Genomic DNA, 27,656 nt, shown 5'->3' on the forward strand with positions numbered 1-27,656 from the left:
TTTTTAGAGTGTCTTAGGGCACGTCTTCACTACCCGCCGGATTGGCGGATAGCGATCTATCTATCGGCGATCGATTTATCGCGTCTAGTGTAGACGCGATAAAATCGATCCCCGATCGCTCTGCCGTCGACTCCGGAACTCCACCGCAGCGAGAGACGGAAGCGGAGTCGATGGGGGAGCAGAAGCGGTCGACTCGCCGCCGTCCTCACAGCCAGGTAAGTCGACCTAAAATACGCAACTTCAGCTACGCTATTCGCGTAGCTGAAGTTGCATATCTTAGGTCAACCCCCCTCCCCCGTAGTGTAGACTTAGCCTTAGAGTAGTTTTGATGGCTTCTGGTATTCTTATATCTATGTTGATTAAATTTACTCTGGTTGCCGCTGGAGCCTTGTATAATATAGGGCTCTCTCCAGCACTAGCACTTGTGCAGTTGAAACAATGGTAGTATTGGTGGGAATTTTTCCTACAATCCTCCATGATAGACATGTCTCAAGGCATGGGTTGCATCTTCTTCCTCTTTGTTTACACAGCATCAAACACACTGTCTGGGTTGTGCTCTGTACTCACCCCTCCCCTCTTTATAATTCCTTCTGAAAACATACATTGCTATAAGCCTCACAAAATCTAAGGCACATCAGTGTCCTGTGTACTCCACAGCTGGAGGGACACACATTCTGGATTCTGCAGCACGTTAGTGGAAATTCTGCAAACTAAATTTAAAAAATAAAGCTTTTATGAAAGTTGAATAATACTTTCATATTTTTTTATTATTTATTTTTACATTACAATACTTTTTTAAAACACATTTTCAGTTTTTCACTATGCCAAATATTGTTACCTTTAGTTCCCGAGTCAATGGGTAAAATTCTCAAAAGCACCTCAATGACTGTAGTGCAGACAAATCTGTCATTATTGAAAATGGGACTTTTTGTCTACACTACAGATGCTACAATGGCAAGCTATGATGCTGCAGTTCTACCATAATAGCACTGTAGTGTAGACACGTCCTACAGTGACGGAAAGAGTTTTTCCACTGCTCTAGTTAGTTCACCACCTCTAGAGGTGGTAGCTAGGTTGACAGAAGAACCTAATTCACAGCCTCTGAGTGACATAGCTAGGTCAACCTAAGACTGTTTCCTCATTAGAAATACTGCAGTGGCACCTAGGGTGACCAGACAGCGAATGTGAAAAAGCGGGACGGGGGTGGAGGGTAATAGGAGCCTATATAAGAAAAAGACCCAGAAATCGGGACTGTCCTATAAAATCGGGAAATCTGGTCACCCTAGTGGCACCACTGTAGCGCTTTGGTGAAGACTCTCATTACAGCAATGGGAGGGGTTCTCCCCATCGCTGTAGATAATCCACCTAGAAGACTTCCATTGAGCTAGTACTGACTATTCCTGTACCTAAGGCTATGACTACACTACTGCCTATGTCGGCAAAACTTGTCACTCATGGGTGTGAATATTCTACCCCCTTGAGCGACATAAGTGCCAGTGTGCACAATGCTATGTCAGCGGGAGAGCTTCTCCCTCTGACATAGTTTCTGCCTCTCGCAGGGATGGTTTTATTATGCTGATGGGCGAGCTCTCTCTGGTCTGCATAGAGCAGTGGTTCTCAACATGTGGCCGGCGGGCTGCTTGCAGCCCAATCGGCACAGAGCTGCGGCCCATGTGACATCCTCAGGGCCATAGAGGTAGTATTGTTTGAGGCCCACAATGGTAAATAGGTTAAGAACCACTGGCATAGAGTGTCTTCACCAGATGTGCTGCAGTGGTGCAGCTGTACAAATAGACATGGCCTAGGTCAGGGGTCGGCAACCTTTGGCATGCGGCTCGCCAGGGTAAGCACCCTGGCGGGCCGGGCCAGTTTATTTACCTGCTGACACGGCAGGTTCGGCCGTCCCGGGCCAATGGGGGTGGCGGGAAGCGGTGCGGGCGAGGGATGTGCTGGCCTAGGTTGATCTAAATTTTAAGGCTATGTCTACACTGGCAATTGAATGACAAATCTTTTGTCTTTCAAAGATGTTTAAACCTCCCTCCTCCCCGAAAGACAAAAGTTTTGCCAACGACAAGAGCCAGTGTGAACAGCCCTTTGTCGACAGACGCGCTCTCCTGCCGACAACGCAAAAGCCGCTCGTTGGGGGTGGAAGTTTTTTGTCAGCAGGAGAGCCAACAAACAGCGGCTACACTGCATGGCTTTTAGCAGCACGGCTGTAGTGACACAGCCATGTCGCTAAAAGCTGTGTAGGGAAGACATACCCTCAGTGTACACCAGGCCTTTGGCTCCTAAATCAGTTAGGTGCTTTTTAAAATGTTGCCAAAGGTCTAATTGGCTGAATGGGGCAGCTGGCACGTCTGGATCTGAGTGCACACCTCACACTGCATTGGCTGCAGCGGTTACAGGATTGTTTTCCCTACCAGGAGATCCTGCCATAGACTTTTTCTAAAATGAAAGCTGAGACTGTGGAGCAAAACTGGGCAGCCACAGGCGAGCTCCAGAATTAGGTAGGAAACTGGGCCGTGAGTCTAAACAAACCATGCTCCGCCTTTACCTCTCCACGCTCTGGTTTGGAGTCCTGCTGGGAGAGATCGCAGCTCCTTGGGGCCACGTTGTTAACCGTGACCTGCGCAGAGAGCTGCGCGCCGCGCGCCGCGCCGCAATACAGCAGCCTTGGGCTGGGGGGAGGGGGAGGGGGAGGGCCGAGTGTGCCCGGGCGGTACCCGCCCCCCACTCCCGTGCAGTGATTTAAATGTCCCGCTGTGCCCACCCCTTCCCCTTGCTGTGACTGGCTGCTGTAGCAGGGAGGGCGCTCAGCCCAGCCGGCGCTGCCCCCCCCCCCCCTTCCCGCTCAGCTGACAGCGGCTGGGGGCATTGCATGCATTGCCACCGCCTGAGCGCTCGCTGCTGGCGGCGCGAGCCCTTCGCTGCGATCTAGTGCCCTGCGGGGTCCTGCGGGAGCGCGAGCCGCGGCTCCAGAGAGTCCGGGAGCGCCGTGAGCCGCGGTTGCTGCCCCCCCCCCGGACCCGCGCGAGACCCTGCCCCTGGGGATGGAGACGCCACTGCTGTGACCGGCGGCAGGAGCGCAAGAGCCCGGCCCGGCCCCCGCGCGCCGGGGCTAGCGCAGAGCAGCGGCGGCGGCTATAGCAGCAGCAGAGATGAGTGGGAGCGCTGCCCCCGGGCCCGGCTCGGCCCCCTGCCGCTTCGCTCACTACTTCGTCGTGTGCGGGACCGACGCGGACAGCGGGCTGGAGCCCGACGAACTGGCTGGTAAGCGGTGGGGGTGCGGGGGGGGGGCGCTGCAGCAGGTAGGGGACGCCGGGTGGTTCCTGGGCTGCATTTCATTGCCCCTTCATCCCTGCTGCAACCTTCTGCCGTGTCCTCCCTGGAGCCCCTTTCTCTGCAACCCCCCGGATGGCGGTGGTGTTTGTTTGCCCTCCCTGTCATTGCCATGTATTCTCCGTAGCGTTAGCAGGCGGGAGGTGCCTGGGCGGGTGCGTTTGTGCGCTAACAGGTTAATAGCGACTATTAATATCCCGGTGAGAGCAGCGCACCCAGGGGATGCTGGTCCCGCGGGGGCTGCCTGCCTGTGTCTCTGCACAAACCCTACAGCAGGCCTGGGCACTCTCTTCCCTGCACATCGAGGTGCACAGGCTGTTCGGCGTCTTCATTGTGTTCCTAGTACGCTCCCGGGGAGTCACTCCCAAGGGATTTGCTTAATAATGCGGGGGTGGGGGGCTGCTTCTGAAATCTCATTTGGTAATTTCTCCTTGTATTGCTCGAACTCTTCACCCACCCACCCAAGAAGCCTGAGTTCCAGCCACTAATTGCAGCACCAGAAACCAACTGGATGCAAAGCACGATTGCATTCACCGTTCTCTGAAAAGGCTTCCGGCTTCCCTCTGCCCACCGCCCCACTTTCAGTGGCGGTGCTTTATAGAAACCAGCTGCAGTGGCTAGGACTGGTTATGTCAGTGGGAGTAAGCAGATCACATTTAGATGTGCTGCTGTAATCTTATTACCGCTTGGACTTTATCCTTTAAGTTTAGCTGCATTTGCCTCATACTTCAGAGGTTGCTGTGAAGATGTAATCATTCAGAAACGTGTGCATTTAGCGGTAACTTGGGCTCAAAGAGCAGGAAGGCTACCTTTGTACCTTCTGGCACTATGAAACAGGCTGTTTCTGCCCCTGCCGTGGTTCTCCCTCCTGAAGGTTTGGGTTTTCCGCCATTAGTAGAAAATCAAAGTAAATTGTTGTGGAGGGTGTGAAGCACACTAGTATTTCACCGCAGGTCTGAGTTGGGAGGGGGTAACTGATGTAGAGGGATATAGGGACAACTAAGAGGCCTTCTCCAAGGTGGTGAACCAAGAATCTTGGGCCGCAGTTGTATTTTAAGTCCTCCAACGCATTCAGCTTCAAACAGAAAAGGAAACGTTTTTAAGAGGGTACTGTTAAGGTCAGTCCTCCTGTATCAAAATGTTTTACCTCTTCTCCCCCTCCCCTTTTTTGGGGAGGGGAGTGGGGGATGAGAAAGTGATTAAAAGTGTCTTTTTAAAAAAATGTAACTTGTACAGCCAGTGTGGAGGTGGTAAAATTTTGTTAGAAACCGGTTTATGTGAAAGCACTTTAAATGCTGTTTCCAACTCCATTTGAAGGCCAGTGCAGAAATGATTAAAAATGGAGTGTTTATTCATGAATCTTACTGATGAAAACCAAAAAGTCTGCATTTATTCATTGCTGGCCAGTACATTATAAACCCACAGTGGCTGTGCTTCACCCAGTGTGGTGGGACTCCCTTAGATGGACATTGCAAAAGGAGAATGTTGCAAATATAAAAATAACTGAATGTTCTATCAAATGTGACACCCCCCCCCACAGTCTTCCTCCCCCCCCCCCCGCCCCAATTTAAGTCTGGAATAAAATAAAAAATCTAGGGGGATTGGAAATTTTGAATAGTGTAATAAAATCTTGGAGGGAGAGGGGGGGTTTGAAAGACTGGGTGAAATAAAGAATACTTTTTTTAATTATTCTGGCAGGATTTTCTCCCAAATTTTCATAGAATCCAGGAGGGACTATCCCAGTATAAATGTGACAAAATTTACTGCAGATTTCTAGAGACTCAAATTTTAACTTTCTGAAATAACTTTTGGAGATGAGGTTACTCATACTTGTTCTTAGCATTGAGTTGCATATTTTGGGAAGTTAATAGAAAATCCATTCAACTGTATTTCTGGATTGTACATTCAAATAAAGGCAGGTGAAGTTTACGGAACAAATAATTAGAAAGTTATTAAAAATTAAATTTGTACTTTAAAAATACCAAACATTAAACCAACCACAGCTTTGTCTGCGGTTTAATTGCACAAAGTCAAGAAATTCCACACTAGAGCCCTAATTCTGCAGACTGTTATGCACGTGTATAACTTGACTACTCACAGGTTTCAGAGTAGCAGCCGTGTTAGTCTGTATCCGCAAAAATAACAGGAGTACTTGTGGCACCTTAGAGACTAACAAATTTATTAGAGCATAAGCTTTCGTGGGCTACAACCCACTTCTTCGGATGCATAATGCATCCGAAGAAGTGGGTTGTAGCCCACGAAAGCTTATGCTCTAATAAATTTGTTAGTCTCTAAGGTGCCACAAGTACTCCTGTTATTTTGACTACTCACGTGAATAGTCCCCATTGCTGTCAATAGGACTATGTACTTGAGTAAAGTTACCCATGTATGTAAGCATTTGCAGGATGAGGGAGTAAGGTTGCTGTGGGGAGCCTAAATCTGCCTGGTGGTGTGCATCACTGCCGTAAGGATTTTCATTATATAATGGATCTTGACATACTGGACAATAATAGAACTTTATTTTCTGAACTTTTTTAGTAAGACTGACACAATTTGAATTTCATTCTCTTGTCTAAAATACATTAATCTAAGTTTCAAAATAATTGCATCTGTCCCTTTGTATTAATGTAAATTGTGTAATCACATAATGAAAGACCCTGTGTGCTGTGCACTAGGCACATAGATAAGGTTATGCTGGGACTGTTAATTTAAAATTTCTTGTCTTAAAATTGATACTTTCATTTGCATATCTAAATTCTGCTAGTTTCAATAGAAAACTCCTGGTTTATGTGGTATCTCACCACTGAAGGTGAACAGTGTACTAAATCTGACTTGCATAATCTAACCTTTTAAGGTTTTAACACTTTAAACTTATTGTTTCTTATTCCTGTTTCTGAAAATAACTTGCTAGCCAACACTGTCTTAAGAAGAGTTTATCACCACCTCATATATGAATTAGCTGACTTACTATGTGAAACAGCTTAAGCAGAAATTGTAAGACAAAATGAGGACTGGTCATGGGTGAATATAAATAATATACTGTACTTTTTTGAGGTTTCTTTTCACGTGTTAATTTAGTGTCTTCAGTTCACCAGTTCTAACACCACTAGTCAGACTTTTTTTCTTTCTTTCTTTCAGTAGGAAGAATTGGCATGGTCAGGTCTAGGACAAGAGGGAGGTGTGTGTGTGTGTGTGTCTCGTTGAAAACCTGAACTCATAGGGGATGTATTAAAATATTTGTTTAAAAATAAATGACTTGAAAGCATTTTAAAAAAATATTGTCTTTAACTCTGAGTTATTCTAATGCTGTTTTATCAAGTTTTAAAGTAGTCCAATTCCAACAATATGGCTTGAGTATGTACATTATACATTTTGCTGTTCAACTTAGTAACAATCATATAAAAGTAATATACTTTAACTCAATAATATGTTTACAGTAACACTGTAAAAAACATCCCAGAACTCTCCCTCCACCCCTCCCCTGGTATACCATATTAAACAAAATTGTATGGCTAAGCAATAGATGTGTTGCTTATTATGCTTGTTTGTCTCACTGTTACTTTGACCTTCCTCTGCTTATTTGTTGCATCTACCTGTTTTCTCTTGTCATATGCTTTGACTGTAAGCTCTTTGGTGCAGTGAATTTCTAATACATCTGTGCATAGCGCCTAGCACAGTGTGTCCCAGATGCTCAGTTGGGACCTCTGAGTGCTGCAGCAGTACAAAAAAATGTTGTTACATAAACTGATCAAGGTTCTTATTGGCCCCTTTGCATCTTATTAGAAAGGTGTAATGAGAGCACAGTAATAAGGATAATACATCTTATTGCATTAAAATAATGTAAATTACTCTTGACATTTTTAATTAGATTTATGGTACTGGAAAAATATTGCAAAACCAGCAGCATGGACATTAGTCTGATTACGGGTCTGGGCAACAGTAACAGCTTCCTTCCTTCATTATGATTTAATGGCAAGTGAAGTGGCTTGTTGACTATTATATGATGGAGATAGAGGGGCCTGGACAGCAACTTACTTTCTTCCTTGTTCATACAACATAAAAAATGTGTGGACTGGCCTGGGGCTGTAGTGTAAATTAGACCTTTGAAGCTGTTAAAGAAATATATTCATCTGTATCTGTATAGATTGTCATCTTCTATGTGTGTGTTTAAAATTTTTTTAAAAAAATTAAATAATGGCATTATGTAGCTTTGATAGGGTTCCCATCTCTGTATCAGACTGCAGTAAATCATAGGCTTCCAGGAGAAGGACAGTTACTCCAGTGACAGGAAAACTATCCCCCAATCCAGCAACGTAATTAAGCACATGCTTAACTTTAAGCATGTAAATCCTGATATAGTCACTATTCACATGCTGTTAAGCACATCTGTAAGTGCCTTGCTGAACTGTGGTCTTAATAGAATTGAGTTACAGTTGGGAACTCAAAATATGTCAGAAATTGGAAGAGGTTAGCTCTCCTGCTATGTGAGTAGTACCATATTTTTTTCCCTAATGAATTTTGAATGGAAGTTAGATTCCCCTCTTTCCCCCTACCCCACGGGACTCATTTGGGATCAGCAGTGAAGCACAGACTCTTCACTAAGTCATGGGGCTTACTGACAAGTTGCCAAATGAGTCAGCATTCCAACATCATCTGGAATTACACGATCTATGTGTTCCCTTTAACTAGGGATAGCCCTTGTAGTACACATTACCTACATTTAAACATAAATTGGCTGTGTGTGTGTGTGTGTGTGTGCATTCTGCTTAATTTTGTGGAAACAACCTAGTGACTTATTTTGTAAACAATGAGTGTTTATAAACAAGCTGTCTTGTAAATTAAATTTGCCATCACAATGCAACAATGTCTTAGTTTGCTTAGTTCCTCTGTGCTCTCTTTAATGTTAGTTCAGTTTGAGTGCTTATCTTATCAAATAAGAAATGGATCCAATGCCATAATATCCAATTAATATTTTTATCCTAAGGGTAATGCATTGGCAGTTTAATTTACTGAAAATGTGTCTCTAGTTACCTGGCCTTTAATGTGTTGAATGCTGGAGGTGTTTGTAACGTCGTATATATGTGATTTCAAGCCAAGAAACTACTTGGCGCTACTACAAAACTGGTTTTGAAGCTGGAAGAAAATCTCCTCTTATGGTGGGTGAGAAAAGAGGATTCAAGCTTGTGCTGGAGCTTAATAGCTAGTTGGCATCAGAAGAGGAGCAATATGTTTGATTTGAACTGTATCCTGAAGAGCATGAAAATTCAGTATTTGTTTGTGTCCTATTGAACTCTGTACCAAATAGTGTGTATGACAACTTTTCTCCCGTGTCCTGAGATGGAAACACAGTAAATTCAAGTTTATTTTTCTCTTTAAGCCACCTACTTTCAGATAGAAACTAAAGCAGCTATTAAACTGTCAGCATCAGATTTACATGGCTATAAAATGAATCCATCCTAGTAAATACTGAGACTTGGCCCAGGGTGTAAAAGGAAAGATAACAGTTCAATTTGTGAAATTTATGGACATGAATTAAATAAGTTTGGGGGAGTTTTAAATTTTGAATACTAACTGTACTTTGAAGATAGCATTTATCAAAAATGTTAAAATAACAGGAGTACTTGTGGCACCTTAGAGACTAACAAATTTATTAGAGCATAAGCTTTCGTGGGCTACAACCCACTTCTTCGGATGCATATAGAGTGAACCATATATTGAGGAGATATATATACACACACATACAGAGAGCATGAACAGGTGGGAGTTGTCTTACCAACTCTGAGAGGCCAATTAAGTAAGAGAAAAAAAACTTTTGAAGTGATAATCAAGATGGTTCAGTACAGACAGTTTGATAAGAAGCAAGTGTGAAAATACTTATAAGGGGAGATAGATTCAATGTTTGTAATGGCTCAGCCATTCCCAATCCCTATTTAGCCCTGAGTTGATTGTGTCTAGTTTGCATATCAATTCCAGCTCAGCAGTCTCTCGTTGGAGTCTGTTTTTGAAGTTTTTCTGTTTTAAGATAGCCACCCGCAGGTCTGTCAAAGAATGGCCAGACAGGTTAAAGTGTTCTCCCACTGGTTTTTGAGTATTATGATTCCTGATGTCAGATTTGTGTCCATTAATTCTTTTGCGTAGAGACTGTCCGGTTTGGCCAATGTACATGGCAGAGGGGCATTGCTGGCACATGATGGCATATATCACATTGGTAGATGTGCAGGTGAACGAGCCACTGATGGTATAGCTGATGTGATTAGGCCCTATGATGGTGTCACTAGAATAGATATGTGGACAGAGTTGGCATCGGGCTTTGTTACAAGGATAGGTTCCTGGGTCAGTGTTTTTGTTCAGTGATGTGTGGTTGCTGGTGAGTATTTGCTTTAGGTTGGGGGGTTGTCTGTAAGCGAGGACAGGTCTGTCTCCCAAGATCTGTGAGAGTAAAGGATCATCTTTCAGGATAGGTTGTAGATCTCTGATGATGCGCTGGAGAGGTTTTAGTTGGGGGCTGAAGGTGACAGCTAGTGGTGTTCTGTTATTTTCTTTGTTGGCCCTGTCTTGTAGGAGGTGACTTCTGGGTACTCGTCTGGCTCTGTCAATCTGTTTTTTCACTTCAGCAGGTGGGTATTGTAGTTTTAAGAATGCTTGATAGAGATCTTGTAGGTGCTTGTCTCTATCTGAGGGATTGGAGCAAATGCGGTTATATCTTAGAGCTTGGCTGTAGACAATGGATCGTGTGGTGTGTCCTGGATGGAAGCTGGAGGCATGTAGGTAAGTGTAGCGGTCAGTAGGTTTCCGGTACAGGGTGGTATTTATGTGACCATCGCTTATTAGCACAGTAGTGTCCAGGAAATGGACCGCTTGTGTGGATTGATCTAGGCTGAGGTTGATGGTGGGATGGAAATTATTGAAATCATGGTGGAATTCCTCAAGGGCTTCTTTTCCATGGGTCCAGATGATGAAGATGTCATCAATGTAGCGCAAGTAGAGTAGGGGCGTTAGGGGACGAGAGCTAAGGAAGCGTTGTTCTAAGTCAGCCATAAAAATGTTGGCATACTGCGGGGCCATGCGGGTACCCATAGCAGTGCCGCTGACTTGAAGGTATATATTGTCCCCAAATGTGAAATAGTTGTGGGTGAGGACAAAGTCACAGAGTTCAGCCACCAGGTTAGCTGTGACATTATCGGGGATACTGTTCCTGATAGCTTGTAGTCCATCTGTGTGTGTAATATTGGTGTAGAGGGCTTCTACGTCCATAGTGGCCAGGATGGTGTTTTCTGGAAGATCACCGATGGATTCTAGTTTCCTCAGGAAGTCAGTAGTATCTCGAAGATAGCTAGGAGTGCTGGTAGCGTAGGGTCTGAGGAGAGAGTCCACATAACCAGACAAGCCTGATGTTAGGGTGCCAATGCCTGAGATGATGGGGCGTCCAGGATTTCCAGGTTTATGGATCTTGGGTAGCAAATAGAATGTCCCTGGTCGGGGTTCTAGGCATGTGTCTGTACAGATTTGTTCCTGTGCTTTGTCAGGGAGTTTTTTTAGCAGATGGTGTTATAAGTATTTTCACACTTGCTTCTTATCAAACTGTCTGTACTGAACCATCTTGATTATCACTTCAAAAGTTTTTTTTCTCTTACTTAATTGGCCTCTCAGAGTTGGTAAGACAACTCCCACCTGTTCATGCTCTCTGTATGTGTGTGTATATATATCTCCTCAATATATGGTTCACTCTATATGCATCCGAAGAAGTGGGTTGTAGCCCACGAAAGCTTATGCTCTAATACATTTGTTAGTCTCTAAGGTGCCACAAGTACTCCTGTTATTTTTGCGGATACAGACTAACACGGCTGCTACTCTGAAACCTATCAAAAATGTTGTACTGCAGCTTAACTTTTTTATACCTTATTGCATTAATTGTGGTACTATGTAATGTTGCTGTAACCATGTCAGTTCCAGGATATTAGAGACAAGGTGCATGGGGTAATATCTCTTATTGGACCAACTTCTGTTGGTGAGCGAGACAAGCTTTTGAGTTACACAGAGCTCTTTTTCCGGTCTGGGAAAGGTACTCAGAGTGTCACAGCTAAATACAAGATTGAAGAGAGTTTTAGCATATCTCTATCTCTTCAAACTTGTATTTAGCTGTGACACTCTGAGTACGTTTCCCAGACCTGGAGAAGAGCTTTAGATAGCTCTAAAGCTTGTCTCGCTCACCAACAGAAGTTGGTCCAATAAGAGATATTACCCCATCCACCTTGTCTCTCTAGTATCACAATAAAACTTCAGAAAGGTTCCGTTTTAAGCAAAAGAGTAGATTGTAAGTAGGCCTGTCAAGCGATTAAAATAATAATAATCGCCATTAATCATGCGATTAAAAAATAATTGAAATTAATTACGCTGTTAAATGGTATTCTATTTAAATATTTTTGGAGGTTTTCTACTTTTTCTAATATATTGATTTCAATTCCAACACAGAATACAAAAAGTGTACAATGCTCACTTTATATTTTTGATTACAAATATTTGCACTGTTTAAAAAAAAAAAAAAAGTATTTTTCAATTGACCTCATACAAGTACTGTAGTGCAATCTCTTTATCATGAAAGTGCAACTTACAAGTGTGTGTGTGTGTGTGTGTGTGTGTGTGTGTGTGTGTGTGTGTGTGTATATTTGTAACGTAACTGCATTAAAAACAAAAGTTAAACTTTAGAGCCTACAAGTCCACTCAGTCCTACTTCAGCCAATTGCTCAGATAAACAAGTTGGTTACAATTTGCAGGGGATAATGCTGCCCGCTTCTTGTTTACAATATCACCTGAAAGTGAGAACTGGAGTTGGCATGGCACTGTTGCAGCCAGCGTTGCAAGATATTTACGTACCAGATGTGCTAAAGATTTGTATGCCCGTTCATGCTTCAACCACCATTCCAGGGGACATGTGTCCATGCTGATGACAGGTTCTGCTCGATAACTGTCCAAAGCAGAGCGGATTGACGCATGTTTATTTTCATTATCTGAATCAGATGGCACCAGGAGAAGGTTGATTTTCTTTTTTGGTGGTTTGGGTTCTGTCGTTTCTGCATCATAGTGTTGCTCTTTTAAGACTTGTGACAGCATGCTCCACACCTCGTACCTCTCAGATTTTGGATGACACTTCAAATTCTTAAACCTTGAGTCGAGTGTTGTAGCTATTTTTAGAAATCTCACATCAGTACCTTCTTTCCGATTTGTCAAATCTGCAGTGAAAGGGTTCTTAAAATGAACAACATGTGCTGGGTCATCATCCAAACTGGTAACATGAAATATATGCAGAATACAGGTAAAACAGAACAGGAGATGTACAGTTCTCCCCCAAGGAGTTCAATCACAAATTTAATTAACACATTACTTTTTTAACGAGCATCATCAGTATGGAAGCATGTCCTCTGGAATGGTGGCCGAAGCATGAAGGATCATACTAACATTTAGTATATCTGGCATGTAACTACCTTGGAACGCCAGCTACAAAAATGCCATGCGAATGTCTGTTGTCACTTTCAGGTGACACTGTAATTAAGAAGCAGGCAGCAGTATCTCCCACAAATGTAAACAACCTTGTTTGTCTTAGTTATTGGCTGAAATAGGACTGAGTGGACTTGTAGGTGCTAAAGTTTTACATAACTGCACTCAAACACAAAACAATGTAACAGAAAATATATACATTTGTAAATTGCACTTTCACGATAGAGACTGCACTACAGTACTTGTATGAGGTGAATTGAGAAATATTATTCTATCATTTTTACAATGCAAATATTTGTAATAAAAAATAATATAAAGTGAGCACTGTACACTTTGTAGTCTGTGTTGTAATATAAATCAATATATTGGAAAATGTAGAAAAACATCCAAAAATATTTAATGTGAATGGTATTCTATTGTTTAACAGTGCAGTTAATCATGATTAATTTTTTTGAGTTAATTGCATGAGTTAACTGCAATTAATCAACGGCCCTAATTGTAAGGTGAGATATTTCAGTAAGAAAACTGACTCAATGTCTTGTAGGAATAGATGTTCAATAAATGGAAAACCTTCCTTTACTCAATTTTACAACCCACAGAGTAGAGAGCCATTAAAATTCTCACTTAGTTTCCCAGTTTAGACAAAGCCTTACTGGCCCTACTATAACATAATTTCACAATTAGTTATATTGGACTGTGATATTCAGAATAATAGTGGCCTTCTCTCAATTTGGTTTGTTGAAGTATAGTGTTATAGTAGTAATGCTGGTTAACTTCCTTGTATAGACAAGACCATAGAAAGGGATCTTGTCACAGTTGCAGTTCCTGTTCCTGATTTCCCTCCCCCCCCCCCCCCCCCCCTCTTCCTAGAATTGTAAATGAATGGCCAGCCCAGAGGCTATTTATATTTATTTAAAAAAAAAAAAAAGTTGGAATTAAGATGCAAAGTCTGGGGCCTTTGTAAATTTGTTACCCTAGGATTGTCAAGGTAAACCATCAGGATGTGACCCTGGAAAGGACAGACAGAGAAGCTGGTTACTGACACCATACAGGTCAATGAACTTTTTCTTCCATCTCAAGAGAGTGTGAGGTTGTGATGGAATTGTTTGGGGACCTGGAACTCAGTCAGAGCTCTTGGAAGTGATGGAGTTTTAACATCCATCACTTGAACAGAAGGGGACGCTTTCTCAAATGAAATGCTAGGAGAGAAGGTCTGTAAGAGGAGTAATGGGTCATCTAAACAGGTTTTACTGAGTCATACACACAATGTGGTGTACATATGGATGGAGAGAACAGACTTTCTATTGTAATAGCTGATAAGGACAAGCTGGAGTTTCCATAATAAAACACTATGTACAAGAAAACATGGGAAAATATATATGGAAAATAGTGTTCCTGCTGTGTTTAAAATATCTGTCTTAGATTTTTGTCAGTGTAGATGAGAATTGCTTTTTTTTTTTTTTTTGATCTTGGTCTACTTATGTGACCTGTCATCCCTCTAGTTAAAGGGAATATGGTGATCCTCTTCACTTTCCTCTTCTTGTGACAGTGCTACAAATAGGACATAAATGGGATCATGTATTTATGTTCCCCTGAAACAGCTTCAAACTTGAGGTTAGATGATGGCAGTAACACCTTGTTCTGTAACTTTTAATAGCCCCCCCCCCCCCCCAAAACAACCTTATGGGTTCAACAAGCAGATCCCCAGACCCAATGAATCTAAGTGAAAATACTTGGGAATTAATGATTCTATCAAATTTAAAGAGACCATCAAATAGAATGAAATTAATTTGAGCCTAATCCACATAACTTCCCACAAACTCCTTTCTCAAAAATGACCTGTTTTCTGACTAGCCAGTAACTAATTCCTGAGTTACTGGGAATGTTCTATGTCAGTGTATTCCTGGCATAAGGTGGTGGCTCATAACAAGAGTTAATAATCTCAATATCCTCTGACCCCCAAATCTGCCTATAATATATTTTTTGATAATGAGACCAATAGCCAGTTTACAGTGGAAAAATTACATGACTTTTTCTTGCAAAATACACAATCTTAGAATTAGTATATAATAGAAAGTTAGTGCACTGCTTCTTATAACTTTCTGAATTACATCTTAAAAATATACTGTCCTAGGAAAACTCTTGATGCCAAAGGAAATAAGGCATCCTTTGCTCATATTTGTCAATGTCCTTGATTAGCAGAGAATCCAGCTACAATAGTCTCCAATAAGGAGACTGGCTTGTTTGGTTACCCAGCGAACTTCTCACTACTGGTGTCACTATTTGTTGTACTGTCTTAATTTATTCTAACCATAACATTGAGCCCCTTATTTTGGGTTCTACATACTGTAGATTAACTCTTACTATGTTTGACCATATTTTTCTCTGAATCAGTCTTAACCATTCACTTGCATTTGCCTATGAGAATAAATATCTCCTACACAAATAAAATCTAAAAAAGGAGAAGCTAAAAGTAACCTGGAATCATTCACACTACACAAAAGAGAACTTAATGTACTTCTCACCTGCTGGGTTTCTTCTTCAGTCTTTCTACTTCACTCAGCACTGAATGAATAAGGCTAGTATCTTCATAGTCCAGTTTATTTCTGCTGCACTAGTACAATAATGTGGGGGGGGGGGGGGGAAGCTCTTCTATGAGGTTATGTGACGGACATATTAAAAGAACACTGTCTAGTAGTAAAGACCTGGAATGTAGTTTGTATAAAGGCCAGGGGAGGGAGGGGACGGACTTGCAGACATTCACACCCCAAATTAACAATGTTTTCATAAATGGCTTTTTTAACTAGCCTAGGATACTGAGGTCCTTGCTAGGATCCATATAAAAAAGATAGCTCAAGGATTGTTGACAGGCTGAAAGAATAGTAAATGTTGTACCCTACCTGATATGTCTCTTTAATGTACCATTATTCAAGAGCTTGTTTACAAGGACTTGACTGTATTGCTTACATTGCTCAAGATCAGGTTCTCCTTGGCACCTGTAGCAGACAGTTGGAAATAAGGATTCATCAAGCTTTTTCATAGCTGCCTTTTCAATCGTGATGTTCAGGTTGCATACCAAATCCGTGACCTAGTTAGAAACAAATGTCTTTTTACTATGCATACTAAAAAAATCTGTTAGGTCCCCTCTTAATGTAAAACTAAATCTTATTACTCATGGATTTAATGTAAAAACTTCAGCATTTCAGTGTGGCTATTTGACGTTTGAATTTTTGAAGGCGCATTCCCTGATACAGAAGTCACTTTTTTAAAAATAAGCTTAAAGATCTTCTAGATCTGAAATGACCCTGCTCTGAGTAATAGTATAAAAGTTAAGGTAACTTTAATCAGAATGTACATGATGGATCTGCAAAGAATATATGCTTTTTGACTACAAAAATAACCTTTTAAAAACTTATATTAAAAGATTATTCTAAAAACAAAACAAGAATCAATATGACACTTCTCTAAAACTCACACTAGAGGAAAAAATGTATTCACCTTGGAATATGTATGCTTAATTTCAATTAACTAGTAGCTTGCTTGTCTCCTTTAATAAAAAAAAAAGGGAGGGGAGGGGGACAGAAATTTATAATGTGAAGTATCTAGTGCTAGCTAATCTAATTATTTAACTGGTTTTAATTCAGCCATAAAATGCACCCTGCTTCCAGGCAATCTACATAACATTTTCAGGGCTTCAGTGGACCTTCACAGTGGGGAAGCCAGAATTACTCCCCTCCCTTCCTCCCCAGCTTTTTCCCTATTCACTTGGATTCTGTAAAAGGGAGAGATGTGGGGAGGGATTTAATCTGCAAAGCCCTATAAAGCATAGTGACAGCCATTCTATGTTGACAAGGGCAGAATTTTTCCTTAATCCAAGGTGTCATTTTATATACATTGGCTACTGCAGATAATTTTATCTGCTAGTGACTTATATAATTTCCATTATTTTAAAAAGTAAGTATTTTGTGCTTATCTACACATTCATGCATGTTAATATTTTCTTGCACAAAATGGCCAGCTATGTGTCTTAACTGCACAATTGTGTATACAATTGCATGTCTGATTTCTATATGCTATTCCTACAATCACACATTCTCTAAAATTTGGGCTGTCCAGCAATAAAATGCTTCAGGATTCTTATCAATGAAAGACAATAGATGTAAAGGGTTTATAGTAGAATCATGAAGCAAAGCATTAATTTACTCAACTGCTACTCCTATCAATGAAATGTACTAAGGTATTTATAACTTGGTTAGGGAATGAGCTTTTAGTCTGTCCATTGAAAATTGGGAGACAGATGGAGCCTGCTGCAGTAGTATATGGAGAACACACATTGACTTTTTTCTTGATTAGTGATTGGGGCTTTTTGTTTTACATCACACACTAAAATAAGACAAATGAAAGTAGCATGTAATTGGATAAATCTTTTTTGCTTGTCAGTGGGTTGCAAGAAAGGACATGCTGCTCAATTATTTAATCATGTGATAGACTTCAGAGAAAAATATACTAACTGCTAATTTTTTTTCTTCCATACTAGGTGATGGTATTAAACAAGTTGTAAAAGGTTAGTTTTCAGAAATTTGTATCAGTCAATTTCCTTATTTTAATATCTCAGAAGCTAGCATTACAACTAAGTTAGGAGTATAGCTGGTTCCCATATATGAAGCGTTTTTTGTTAATCTGTATAAATATTAACTCCCACGACTGAGTACTGAAACAGGGCAGAACATTCAGAAACAGTACAATACTGAGTAAAATGAGATGTTGATGGATGGAAAGTGAAAGGATATTTGGAAGAAATACAGAAGAGTGACCATTTTTACAGATTATCAGGAATGTTTTGTTTCTAAGTGGTTTTCAGTGAAAACAAATGCTATCTCTGTACCTTTTTTTAAAAAAATCAGTCTTAAAATTTCTAATAGTGTATTCTTGTGCGGCTTACTTATTTCATTATATTAAATAAGAGTCGTTATGAACAAGTTTTTAAATATACATAATGCACCACTTTTCATTTTGTGACCTTCGGCTGCAGTCACTACAATTATCATTCAACTAAGTGTTTGTCTACAAAGATCATAATGATTGGCAACTACTCAGCACAGATGGATTGTGTGATCAGCCTTTTCCCAAGATAATAATTTTTGTCTGCTCTACTACTTGCAGATACGTAGACTTTTTCAGGCTTTAAAGATGTGACACCAGATGTTGTGCAATTTTATTCCAAGCAGGAACATTCAGATTTACTATTTGTTTTTTAAACCGAGGAATGACTAAGATCTAAATATTTTTTTGTCTAAGGAATGTTACTAAGCAGTCATGCCTTTAAAAAAAAAAAAAAAAAAAAAAAAAAAAAGTAGACCTCTGTGTTGGGTGGGATAACTAAAAGTGCCTTATGTCCTATATATAAACAGAAAGTGCCTGAAGAATGCCTCGTAAATCTTCTATCAGACTAGTGACTTTAACCACATTGATCTTTAACCAAAGCACTGCAAGATATCAAGTACATCTTTGGTTGCTTGTTTCATCTTTTCCTTTTGAAGCTCATAAAAAAAAATATATATATTGTGCAATATCGCGTAGCGTGTTATATACCATGAAATAGTTTTCTACTCTTGTATGTAATACAGGAGGTCGGATGTCTCATAGAAACAGTTTTTTCCTGAACTACTCCTGTCCCCTCTTCTGTGCTCTTTGTCCTAACCAGCAGGTGAAAAAGAGCTGAACTTTCTGATGAGGTTGCCCTAATCATGACCTCAGAAAGCTTAGTGCCCTGATTTGTTCCTGCTGGCTGCACAACAGCTGAACGAGAGTGAGCCAATGTCTTAAGTTGTGTTTTGCAGTCTGGATGTATGTGGATTTCCATACCTCTTTCCATCAGAATTAATGCAGTTGAGAGAGCTGGTATAGTCTTGGAGCAGGGAAAAAAAGCACCAGTTCAGATCTCTTCTATGGACTCTTTTGTGCTTCTGGGAGTTGCTAGTTCCCTTGCAGGTGTCAATTATAAATTGGCTAAAATATGTCAGTTGGGTATTTCTAACTGCTCCATAACATTTGAAATTGTGATAATCAGTAATTTCTAGGGCTGTCAAGCGATTAAAAAATTAATTGCATGATTAATTGCACTGTTAATAATTGAAAATGTAGAAAACATCCAAAAATATTTAAATAAATGGTATTCTAATATATTGATTTCAATTACAACACAGAATACGAAGTGTACAGTGTTTGCTTTATATTTATTTTTGGTTACAAGTGTTTGCACTGTATAAAAACAAAAGAAATAGTATTTTTCAATTCACCTAATACAAGTACTGTAGTGCAATCTCTTTATCATGAAAGCTGAACTTACAAATGTAGAATTATGTAAAAAAAACCTGCATTCAAAAATAAAACAATCTAAAATTTTAGAGTCTGCAAGTCCTACTTCTTGTTCAGCCAATTGCTCAGACAAACAAATTTGTTTACATTTGTAGAAGATAATGCTGCTCACTTCTTGTTTACAATGTCACCTGAAAGTCCGAACAGGCGTTCGCGTGGCACTGCTGTAACTGGCGTCACAAGGTATTTACATGCCAGATGCTCTAAAGAGTCATATGTCCCTTCATGCTTCAACCACCATTCCAGAGGACATGCATCCATGCTGATGACGGGTTTTGCTCAATAACAATCCAAAGCGGTACAGACTGGCACATGATCATTTTCATTATCTGAGTCAGATGCTACCAGCAGAAGGTTGATTTTCTTTCTGGTGGTTTGGGTTCTGTAGTTTCTGCGTCGTAGTGTTGCTCTTTTAAGACTTCTGAAAGCATTCTCTACACCTTGTCCCTCTCAGATTTGGAAGATGCTTCAGATTCTTAAACCTTGGGCCAAGTGCTGTAGCTATCTTTAGAAATCTCACGTTGGTACCTTCTTTGCATTTTGTCAAATCTGCTGTGAAAGTGTTCTTAAAATGAACATGTGCTGGGTCATCAATCGAGACTGCTATAACATGAAATATATGGTAGAATGCAGGTAAAACAGAACAGGAGATATAAAATTCCCCCCCCCTCCCCCTCAGGGAGTACAGTCACAAATTTAATGCATTATATTTTTTTAACGAGCGTCATCAGCATGGAAGCATGTCCTCTGTAATGGTGGTTGAAGCATGAAGGGGCCTACAAATGTTTAGCATATCTGGCACATAAATACCTTGCAATGCCGACTACAAAAGTGCCATGCGAATGCCTGTTCTCGCTTTCTGGCGTCATCGTGGATAGTTCTCTAAAGATGTCCACGCAGTGTGCAGAGGCGGTCAAAAAAGCAAACAGGATGTTAGGAATCATTAAAAAGGGGATAGAGAATAAGACTGAGAATATATTATTGCCCTTATAAAAATCCATGTTACGCCCACATCTCGAATACTGTGTACAGATGTGGTCTCCTCACCTCAAAAAAGATATTCTAGCACTAGAAAAGGTTCAGAAAAGAGCAACTAAAATGATTAAGGGTTTAGAGAGGGTCCCATATGAGGAAAGATTAAAGAGGCTAGGACTCTTCAGTTTGGAAAAGAGAAGACTAAGGGGGGACATGATAGAGGTATATAAAATCATGAGTGATGTTGAGAAAGTGGATAAGGAAAAGTTATTTACTTATTCCCATAATACAAGAACTAGGGGTCACCAAATGAAATTAATAGGCAGCAGGTTTAAAACAAATAAAAGGAAGTTCTTCTTCACGCAGCGCACAGTCAACTTGTGGAACTCCTTACCTGAGGAGGTTGTGAAGGCTAGGACTATAACAATGTTTAAAAGGGGACTGGATAAATTCATGGTGGCTAAGTCCATAAATGGCTATTAGCCAGGATGGGTAAGAATGGTGTCCCTAGCCTCTGTTCGTCAGAGGATGGAGATGGATGGCAGGAGAGAGATCACTTGATCATTGCCTGTTAGGTTCACTCCCTCTGGGGCACCTGGCATTGGCCACTGTCGGTAGACAGATACTGGGCTAGATGGACCTTTGGTCTGACCCAGTACGGCCTTTCTTATGTTGTAAATAAGAAGCAGTTAGCATTATCTCCCGTAAATGTAAATAAACTTGTCTTAGGAATTGGCTGAACAAGAAGTAGAACTGAGTGGACTTGTAGGCTCTGAAGTTTTGCATGGTTTTGTTTTTGAGTGCAGTTACATAACAAAAAAAATCATTATTTGTAAGTTGCACTTTCACTACAGATTGTACTACAGTACTTGTATGAAATGAATTGAAATACTATTTTAATCATATTTTTTATAGTGCATATATGTGTAATAAAAATAATATATACTTTGATTTCAATTACAATACAGAATACTACATGGAAAATGTAGAAAAACATCCAAAATATTTATTAAATTTCAATTGGTAGTCTATTGTTTAACAGTGCGATTAAAACTGTGATTAATCTCGATTAATTTTTTTGAGTTAATCGCGTGAGTTAACAGCCTTAGTAATTTCCTCTTGGATTTCAGCTACTGGTAAATATTTTCTGTTCTAAATTCTACGTCCCTGATTTTGAAGGCGTCCAGTGTATTCGTACTTGTGGATGCAACACCACCAAGTGGCTTTTAGACTAATAAAGGAATGGTTGTGTGGAAACTGAGTCATGGTAAATCTTAGTTAACTTATTAGGGAAACTATTTCCAACTTTCATGTATTGTATGGGTCTAACTCTGGGATCGGCAACCTTTGGCACGCGGCCCGTCAGGGAAATCCGCTGGCGGGCTGGGACGGTTTGTTCACCTGCAGCGTCCGCAGATTTGGCCGATCGCAGCACCCATTGGCCGTGGTTCGCCGTTCCAGGCCAATGGGGGCTGTGGGAAGCAGCGGCCAGCACATCCCTCGGCCCGTGCCGCTTCCCGCCGCCCCCATTGGCCTGGAACGGTGAACCACAGCTAGTGGGAGCTGCGATCGGCCGAACCTGCGGATGTTGCAGGTGAACAAACCGTCCCGGCCCGCTAGTGGATTTCCCTGACTGGCTGCCTGCCAAAGGTTGCTGATCCCTGCTCTAACTAATAAAATGGGAAACTTTAAAAAGGGGTTGGTTTCAGGTTTAGTCTTAAACACTCCAGTATCCTCAGCAGAAACCAGGAGTATTCTCCTCTTTCTCTTTCCCTCTCCCCTCCCCTCTGCTCCCCTCCTCACCCGCAACATTTTAAGGGAGAAAAAAATCTTTTGTCTTGCTGTATGTCCTTAGTAACGTCAGTGGGAGCCACATAAGTATCTGAGACCACCTGAAATGTGATTTCATTCAAAACAAATTCTTAAGACCAAGGTCTCAACCCTGGAATATTTGGTAAATCAATGAAAGTGTTGCCCAAATCAGGCAGCAGCATCAGGCCCAGTAGCTGGTTTCTAAAATGTACTAAGGGTACGTCTACGCTTACCGGAGGGTCCAGCGGCAGGCAATCGATGTTCTGGGATCGATTTATCGCATCTGGTTTAGACGCGATAAATCGATCCCGGATCGATCCCGGAAGTGCTCGCCGTCGACGCCGGTACTCCAGCTCGGCGAGAGGAGTACGCGGCATCGACGGGGGAGCCTGTCTGCCGCGTCTGGACCCGCGGTAAGTTCGGACTAAGGTACTTCGAATTCAGCTACGTTATTAACGTAGCTGAATTTGCGTACCTTAGTCCGAAGTGGGGGCTTAGTGGGGACCAGGCCTAAGTGTGGTATCCATCTTTCTCTTGGTGCTGATAGCTCCTCATGCATCGGAAGTGTTTATTGATGCATCATCCAAAAATGTTGGAAATAATTTCCGTAATGAGCGTACAAAGGTTTACCATGACTCAGTTTCCACACAAGCACTTCTTTATTAGTCTAAAGGACACTTGGTGTTGGTTACATCCAAAATAAAATACAGGCATATACACACTTATACTGTATTATTGATACCATATACAGTATAACTGTTGGCCAAAATACTTACAACAGGATCAGGCCTGTTGGATACCTTCCCATCATGGTGTGTCATCAGAGGGGTAAATCAAAACTCTGATAAAGAAATCCCTAAAAATCTTGCCTTTTATACACTGTAACTTTCAAGTGATGTCTTTGCTGGTTACTGGGCCTTAGCTAAGGCCAGATGAGGCATTTTTAAATAAATATATTAAACAACCCTATATAGCAGGTTATTTACTGCACCTCATACCCAATTAACTATGTGTCTTTTAATTTCTATTACCTCAGCCCAAACATAAGATAATGCTGGTATTTCAAGGGACACTACAAGTTTAACACAAACAATTTTCTCATGATTTCACTCTTTTTAGTTACGTGATTTTGGCATATTACTTGTGTGAACATCCAAACTGAATTTAAAACCATAGTTCACCCAGGACTCATGTAGGCTTATAATCCTACAGTAAGCATGCATGGTGCTTTATAGATGCAGACAAAGTTCCTTCCTTGAAGCACTTACAATCTTGGGCCCTGATCACACAAGCAGATCCACAGAAATAAAATGGGGCTCCAGGTGGGCGCAAGAGTCTTCCCTTCCTCGATCTGCTTGCACGGTCAGGGCGTAAGTTAGAATGTGTGGCCAAAGGGAACTGAAGGTGATATGACCAAAGATTGTTTTTTTGAGTAGTGTACGTAGGGGTGCTCCACTTCAGGTGTGCGTGTGGGTCTGAAGCCCTTGATTAGAGACTTGTCATTAGCCGTGTCTGTTCAGCCTGCTCATGCGCTCTAAACAACTTTATGCCACACTCCAAGGGTACATAGGGCTGCATGGGCCAACTGCCCTTGGTTTCTTCTGTACCACTCAGCCTGAGACTGAGCTCTAGCGTGTCTGCCTCATGAGTGCCTCATTATGTGGTGTTGGTTGTTGTGAGAGGTTTCAGGTTTTTCCTCTTACATCCCCCCCTCCCCCCAAGTTTGCAGGCTGCAACCTTTTGTCCACCTCCCTGCTCTTGGAGGCCGTCATTTCCAACAGGCCTAGCAGTGTATTACAAGAGACAAGTGAGTCATGGATCGTATAGCTCAACGTTTTATAGCCTCCACTTTGCATCCCTCCTTCCCACCTTCTCTTCCCTATCCATCTTCAGGGACTCCTCTCATGAGACTATACTGAGTCAAGAAATATGCTCCCTCCTTTGTTTAGGAGCAGTAGAGTCAGGCCCATCCCCTGACAGGTGGAAAGGGTTTTACTCAAATTATTTTCTTGTATCAAAGGAGGATGGAGGGCAGGGGTGCTGGAACGGGTGGAGGGACCAGGGGACAACTGCCCTCCACTTTTTATCAGCAGTAAGGGCAAGCGATGGGGGGAGGGCATGGAGAGGAGCAAGCCCCTCAAGAGGGGAAGAAGTGGCACTGGAGGGCTGGGTCACAGTTCAGGTGCCAGTGGCCCCTCCACTTTTAGGGAGCTGCTGCTGCTCCTGATGGAGGATGGAGACCGACCTTAGATCTAAGACAACTGAGCAAATTTTTGAAGTCTTAAAAGTTCCATATGGTGACTCTGGCAGCTATAATCCTTTCTCCAGAAGCAAGAGATGGGTGTCGGGCTGAAACCCAATTTCCATATAGTGATACATCCCCCCACACACACATGGGAGATACCTGCGCTTTGCCATGGGCTGGAATCATTTTCAGTACAGAGTACTTCCCTTTAGCCTGTCGTCATCCCCCAAGAATGTTCTCAAAGATTTTAATGGTAGTAACTGCTTAGAGAAGCAATTTTAGCCTTCCCGTATCTCGCCGAATGGCTGCTCAAGGGCTGATCTGACAAAGAGAGACTGACTTCCACCCAGATCGCTCTCTACCTTTTCCAGGAGTTGGGTCTTGACTAAACGTGAAGTCCAAGTTAGCCCCTGTACAGAGAATATAATTCATAGGGGCATATTCATTGGCAGCCAGGGCCTCCCTTCCCACAGATAGATTCATAACTTTGTCAAATCTGGTCAAGGCAATTCAAGGAAGACCTGTATTACAGAAAAGGTGCTCTTTGCAGCTCCTGGGTTATGTGGCAGCTTGCACCTCCATTACCGAGCATGCAAGATTAACCCTCAGCTGGTTCAGAAGGACCTATTCCTCAACCAGAGATAGCTTGGACAAACAAGTTATGGTTCTCCTCCAGGTCAAGTACTCCCTTAATTGGTGGAAAGATCAATACAATGTTTACACAACCATCCCTTTCATTCACCCAGCTTCAACAATAACTGAGACCGTGGACGCATCGCTGTTAGAGGGGAGCACACCTCAACACACTCACAACTCCGGGGCAGATGATCACCTCAGGAAACTCATCTCCATATCAACTTGTTGGAACTCAGGGCAGTCAAGAATGCCTGCCTTCAGTTCCTACCCCTCAAGGGCAAATCAGTAAGAATCATGATGGACCATGTGGCTTGTATGTTCTATATCAACAAGTGGGAGGAGCAAGATCCCACTCTGTGCACTGAAGCTATAAAATTATAGAACTGGTGTATAGCCCATCAGATTCAGATCTCCGCCTTCTACCTTCCTGGAGTCCAGAATGTCACAGCCAATACACTCAGCAGGTGAGTCTCCCAGAGCTACCAATGAGAGTTGGACTCTCAAATCTCTTCATGGGATATTCCAGAGATGTGGACTTCAAGAAGTGAACCTATTCGCCACATCCAGTAACCGGAAGTTCCCCTTATTCTGCTCAAGAGGACGCTTAGGTCCCCTCTCTTTGGGAGACTCCTTTGCCCTTCCTTGGATAAAGGGCCTTTTCTATGCATTCCCTCCAACACTGCTAATTCTAAGAGACGAGGAAAATCAGGCAGGATAAAGCCACGGTTATCCTTGTAATACCGACCTGACTGAGGCAAGCTTGGTATCCTTACCTGCTTTACCTGTGTGTCCAACTGGCGCTCCAGAATCTTACTGTCCCTCATCTCCTCTCCCAGGACGCAGGTTGTATGCTTCAGCCTAAACTAGGGGTTCTCCTTCTCCATTTCCAAGCACGGGTTCATGGGGTTAGAATCCACCTGCTTAACTGGAATACAACAAGGTTACTAAACAGTAGAAGGGAGTCAACTCCAATTACTTGCCTTCGGAAATGGATGAGGTTCAACCACTGGTGTCACCACCACCATCTTGTGCCTGAATCTTTTCTGCTCTCAACCATCTTGGATTATCTGCTGGACTTAAGCCTGATTTTTTTGCACACCCTGTCTCCTCAAGATTTATTAAGGGTCTGGGGAATCTTGATCTCAGATTAAAGATCATACTTCAACTTGGGGTCTCCTCTTAGATACCTTTTTGGGGACCTTCGTTTGAACCTATGACAACCTGCTCCTTGCTTCACTTATCTGTGAAGACTTCCTTTCTAGTAGCTGTCATGTTAGCTCACAGGGTTGGAGAAACTGTAGCCTTAGTGGCACACCCTTACCCCCCCATTTATGATTCCTTCCCCCGCCCCTCTCCCCAAGGACAGTGTCTCCGTGTGTCCACATGCAAAGTTCTTACCTAAGGTGCTGTTGGATTTACATCTTAACCAGTCTGTTCATTCACTGGGATTTTTTCCTAAACTATGTAAGTCTCAGCAGGAGACTTCCCTTCGTATGTTAGATGTATGGCAGGCATTGACCTTGCATCTTGATAGGACCACGCAATTTCGGAAATCACCTGGATGCTTCGTCTCATCACAGAAAGATCCAAGGGCTCCATGATCTCTTCAGAGTCTGAGATGGATCTCTAGGTTTATTTACTGCTTGGTATGATGCAGCTGGTGCTTTGCTTCCCTAGAGGATTATAGTACACTGCCAGATCACGAGCAACTTCTACAGCATGACTCAAAAACATTCAAGTGCCTGAGATGTTCAGAGCAGCTACCTGGATTTCAGTGCACACCTTTTCTAAACGCTACGCTTTGGTCCACACCATCAGATCTGATGCAGAATTGGATTATGCTATACTGTCTTCAGTCTTGGACTTAATTCTGAAGTGCCCTCCTCCCTGTGAGGATACTGCTCAGGAGTCACCTGAAGTGGAGCACCCTTAGGGACACTACTCAAAGAAGAAAAGGTTACTCACCTTGTGCAGTAACTGTTGGTTCTTAAAGATGTGTGTCCCTCTGGGTGCTCCACTACCTGCCCTTCTTCCCCTTTGCTTCAGACTGTTCTTGTTGCATGTTGGGATAGAGAAGAAACTGAGGGCGGTTCACCCATGCAGCCCTCTGTACCCTCTGAGTGCGGCAGGAGGTTGTATAGAGCACATGCACGGGCTGAACAGATACTGCTAAGGGAAAAATCTCTGATCCCAAGCTTGAGGCACATGTGCACCTGAAAAGGAGCATCCATAGAGGGACATGTCAGGAAGAACCACAGTTACTATATAAGGTGAGTAACCTTTTTCTTCTGTTCCGGATGGTTCTGGTATTAAATTTCTAGAATTGTTTCAGTATTATGATTTTGTTTTAATTGTAGGCATATGAGAAAGTGGATGGTGAGTGAGTGTTAGGAGGAACTTGAATGGTCTCACTAAGGCAGTGGTTCTCAACCAGGGGTATGCATACCCATGGGGGGGTACTCAGAGGTCTTCCAGGGGATACATCAACTCATCTAGATATTTGCCTAGTTTTACAGCAGGCTACATAAAAACCACTAGCAAAGTCAGTACAAACTCAAATTTCATACAGGCAAAATGAGAAAATAAGCAATTTTTCAGTAATAGTGAGTATCTTTGTCTGATTTTGTAAAGAAGTACTTTTTTTAAGTGAGGTGAAATTTGGGGTATGCAAGACAAATCAGACTCCTGAAAAGGGGTACAGTAGTCTAGAAAGACTGAGAGCCACTGCCCTAAGGGGGGTGGGGTGAGAGAGAGGGGGGGGAAAAACTGGCTCAGA

At 42.0% G+C, this 27,656-nt stretch overlaps 1 protein-coding gene across 2 annotated transcripts in view; it reads left to right on the forward strand.

Annotated features, from left to right (window-relative positions):
* Positions 1–3,158: 3,158 nt before the first annotated feature.
* Positions 3,159–27,656, forward strand: part of DENND5B (DENN domain containing 5B) — a 183,465-nt gene continuing 158,967 nt past the window's right edge. For both annotated transcript variants that reach the window (XM_065401374.1, XM_065401381.1), the window contains exon 1: positions 3,159–3,270. In XM_065401374.1, coding sequence (XP_065257446.1) covers positions 3,159–3,270 — 112 coding nt within the window. The remainder of the gene's footprint in view (positions 3,271–27,656) is intronic.

Source organism: Emys orbicularis, chromosome 1 (assembly GCF_028017835.1).
Source record: "Emys orbicularis isolate rEmyOrb1 chromosome 1, rEmyOrb1.hap1, whole genome shotgun sequence".
Taxonomy (NCBI): Eukaryota; Metazoa; Chordata; order Testudines; family Emydidae; genus Emys; species Emys orbicularis.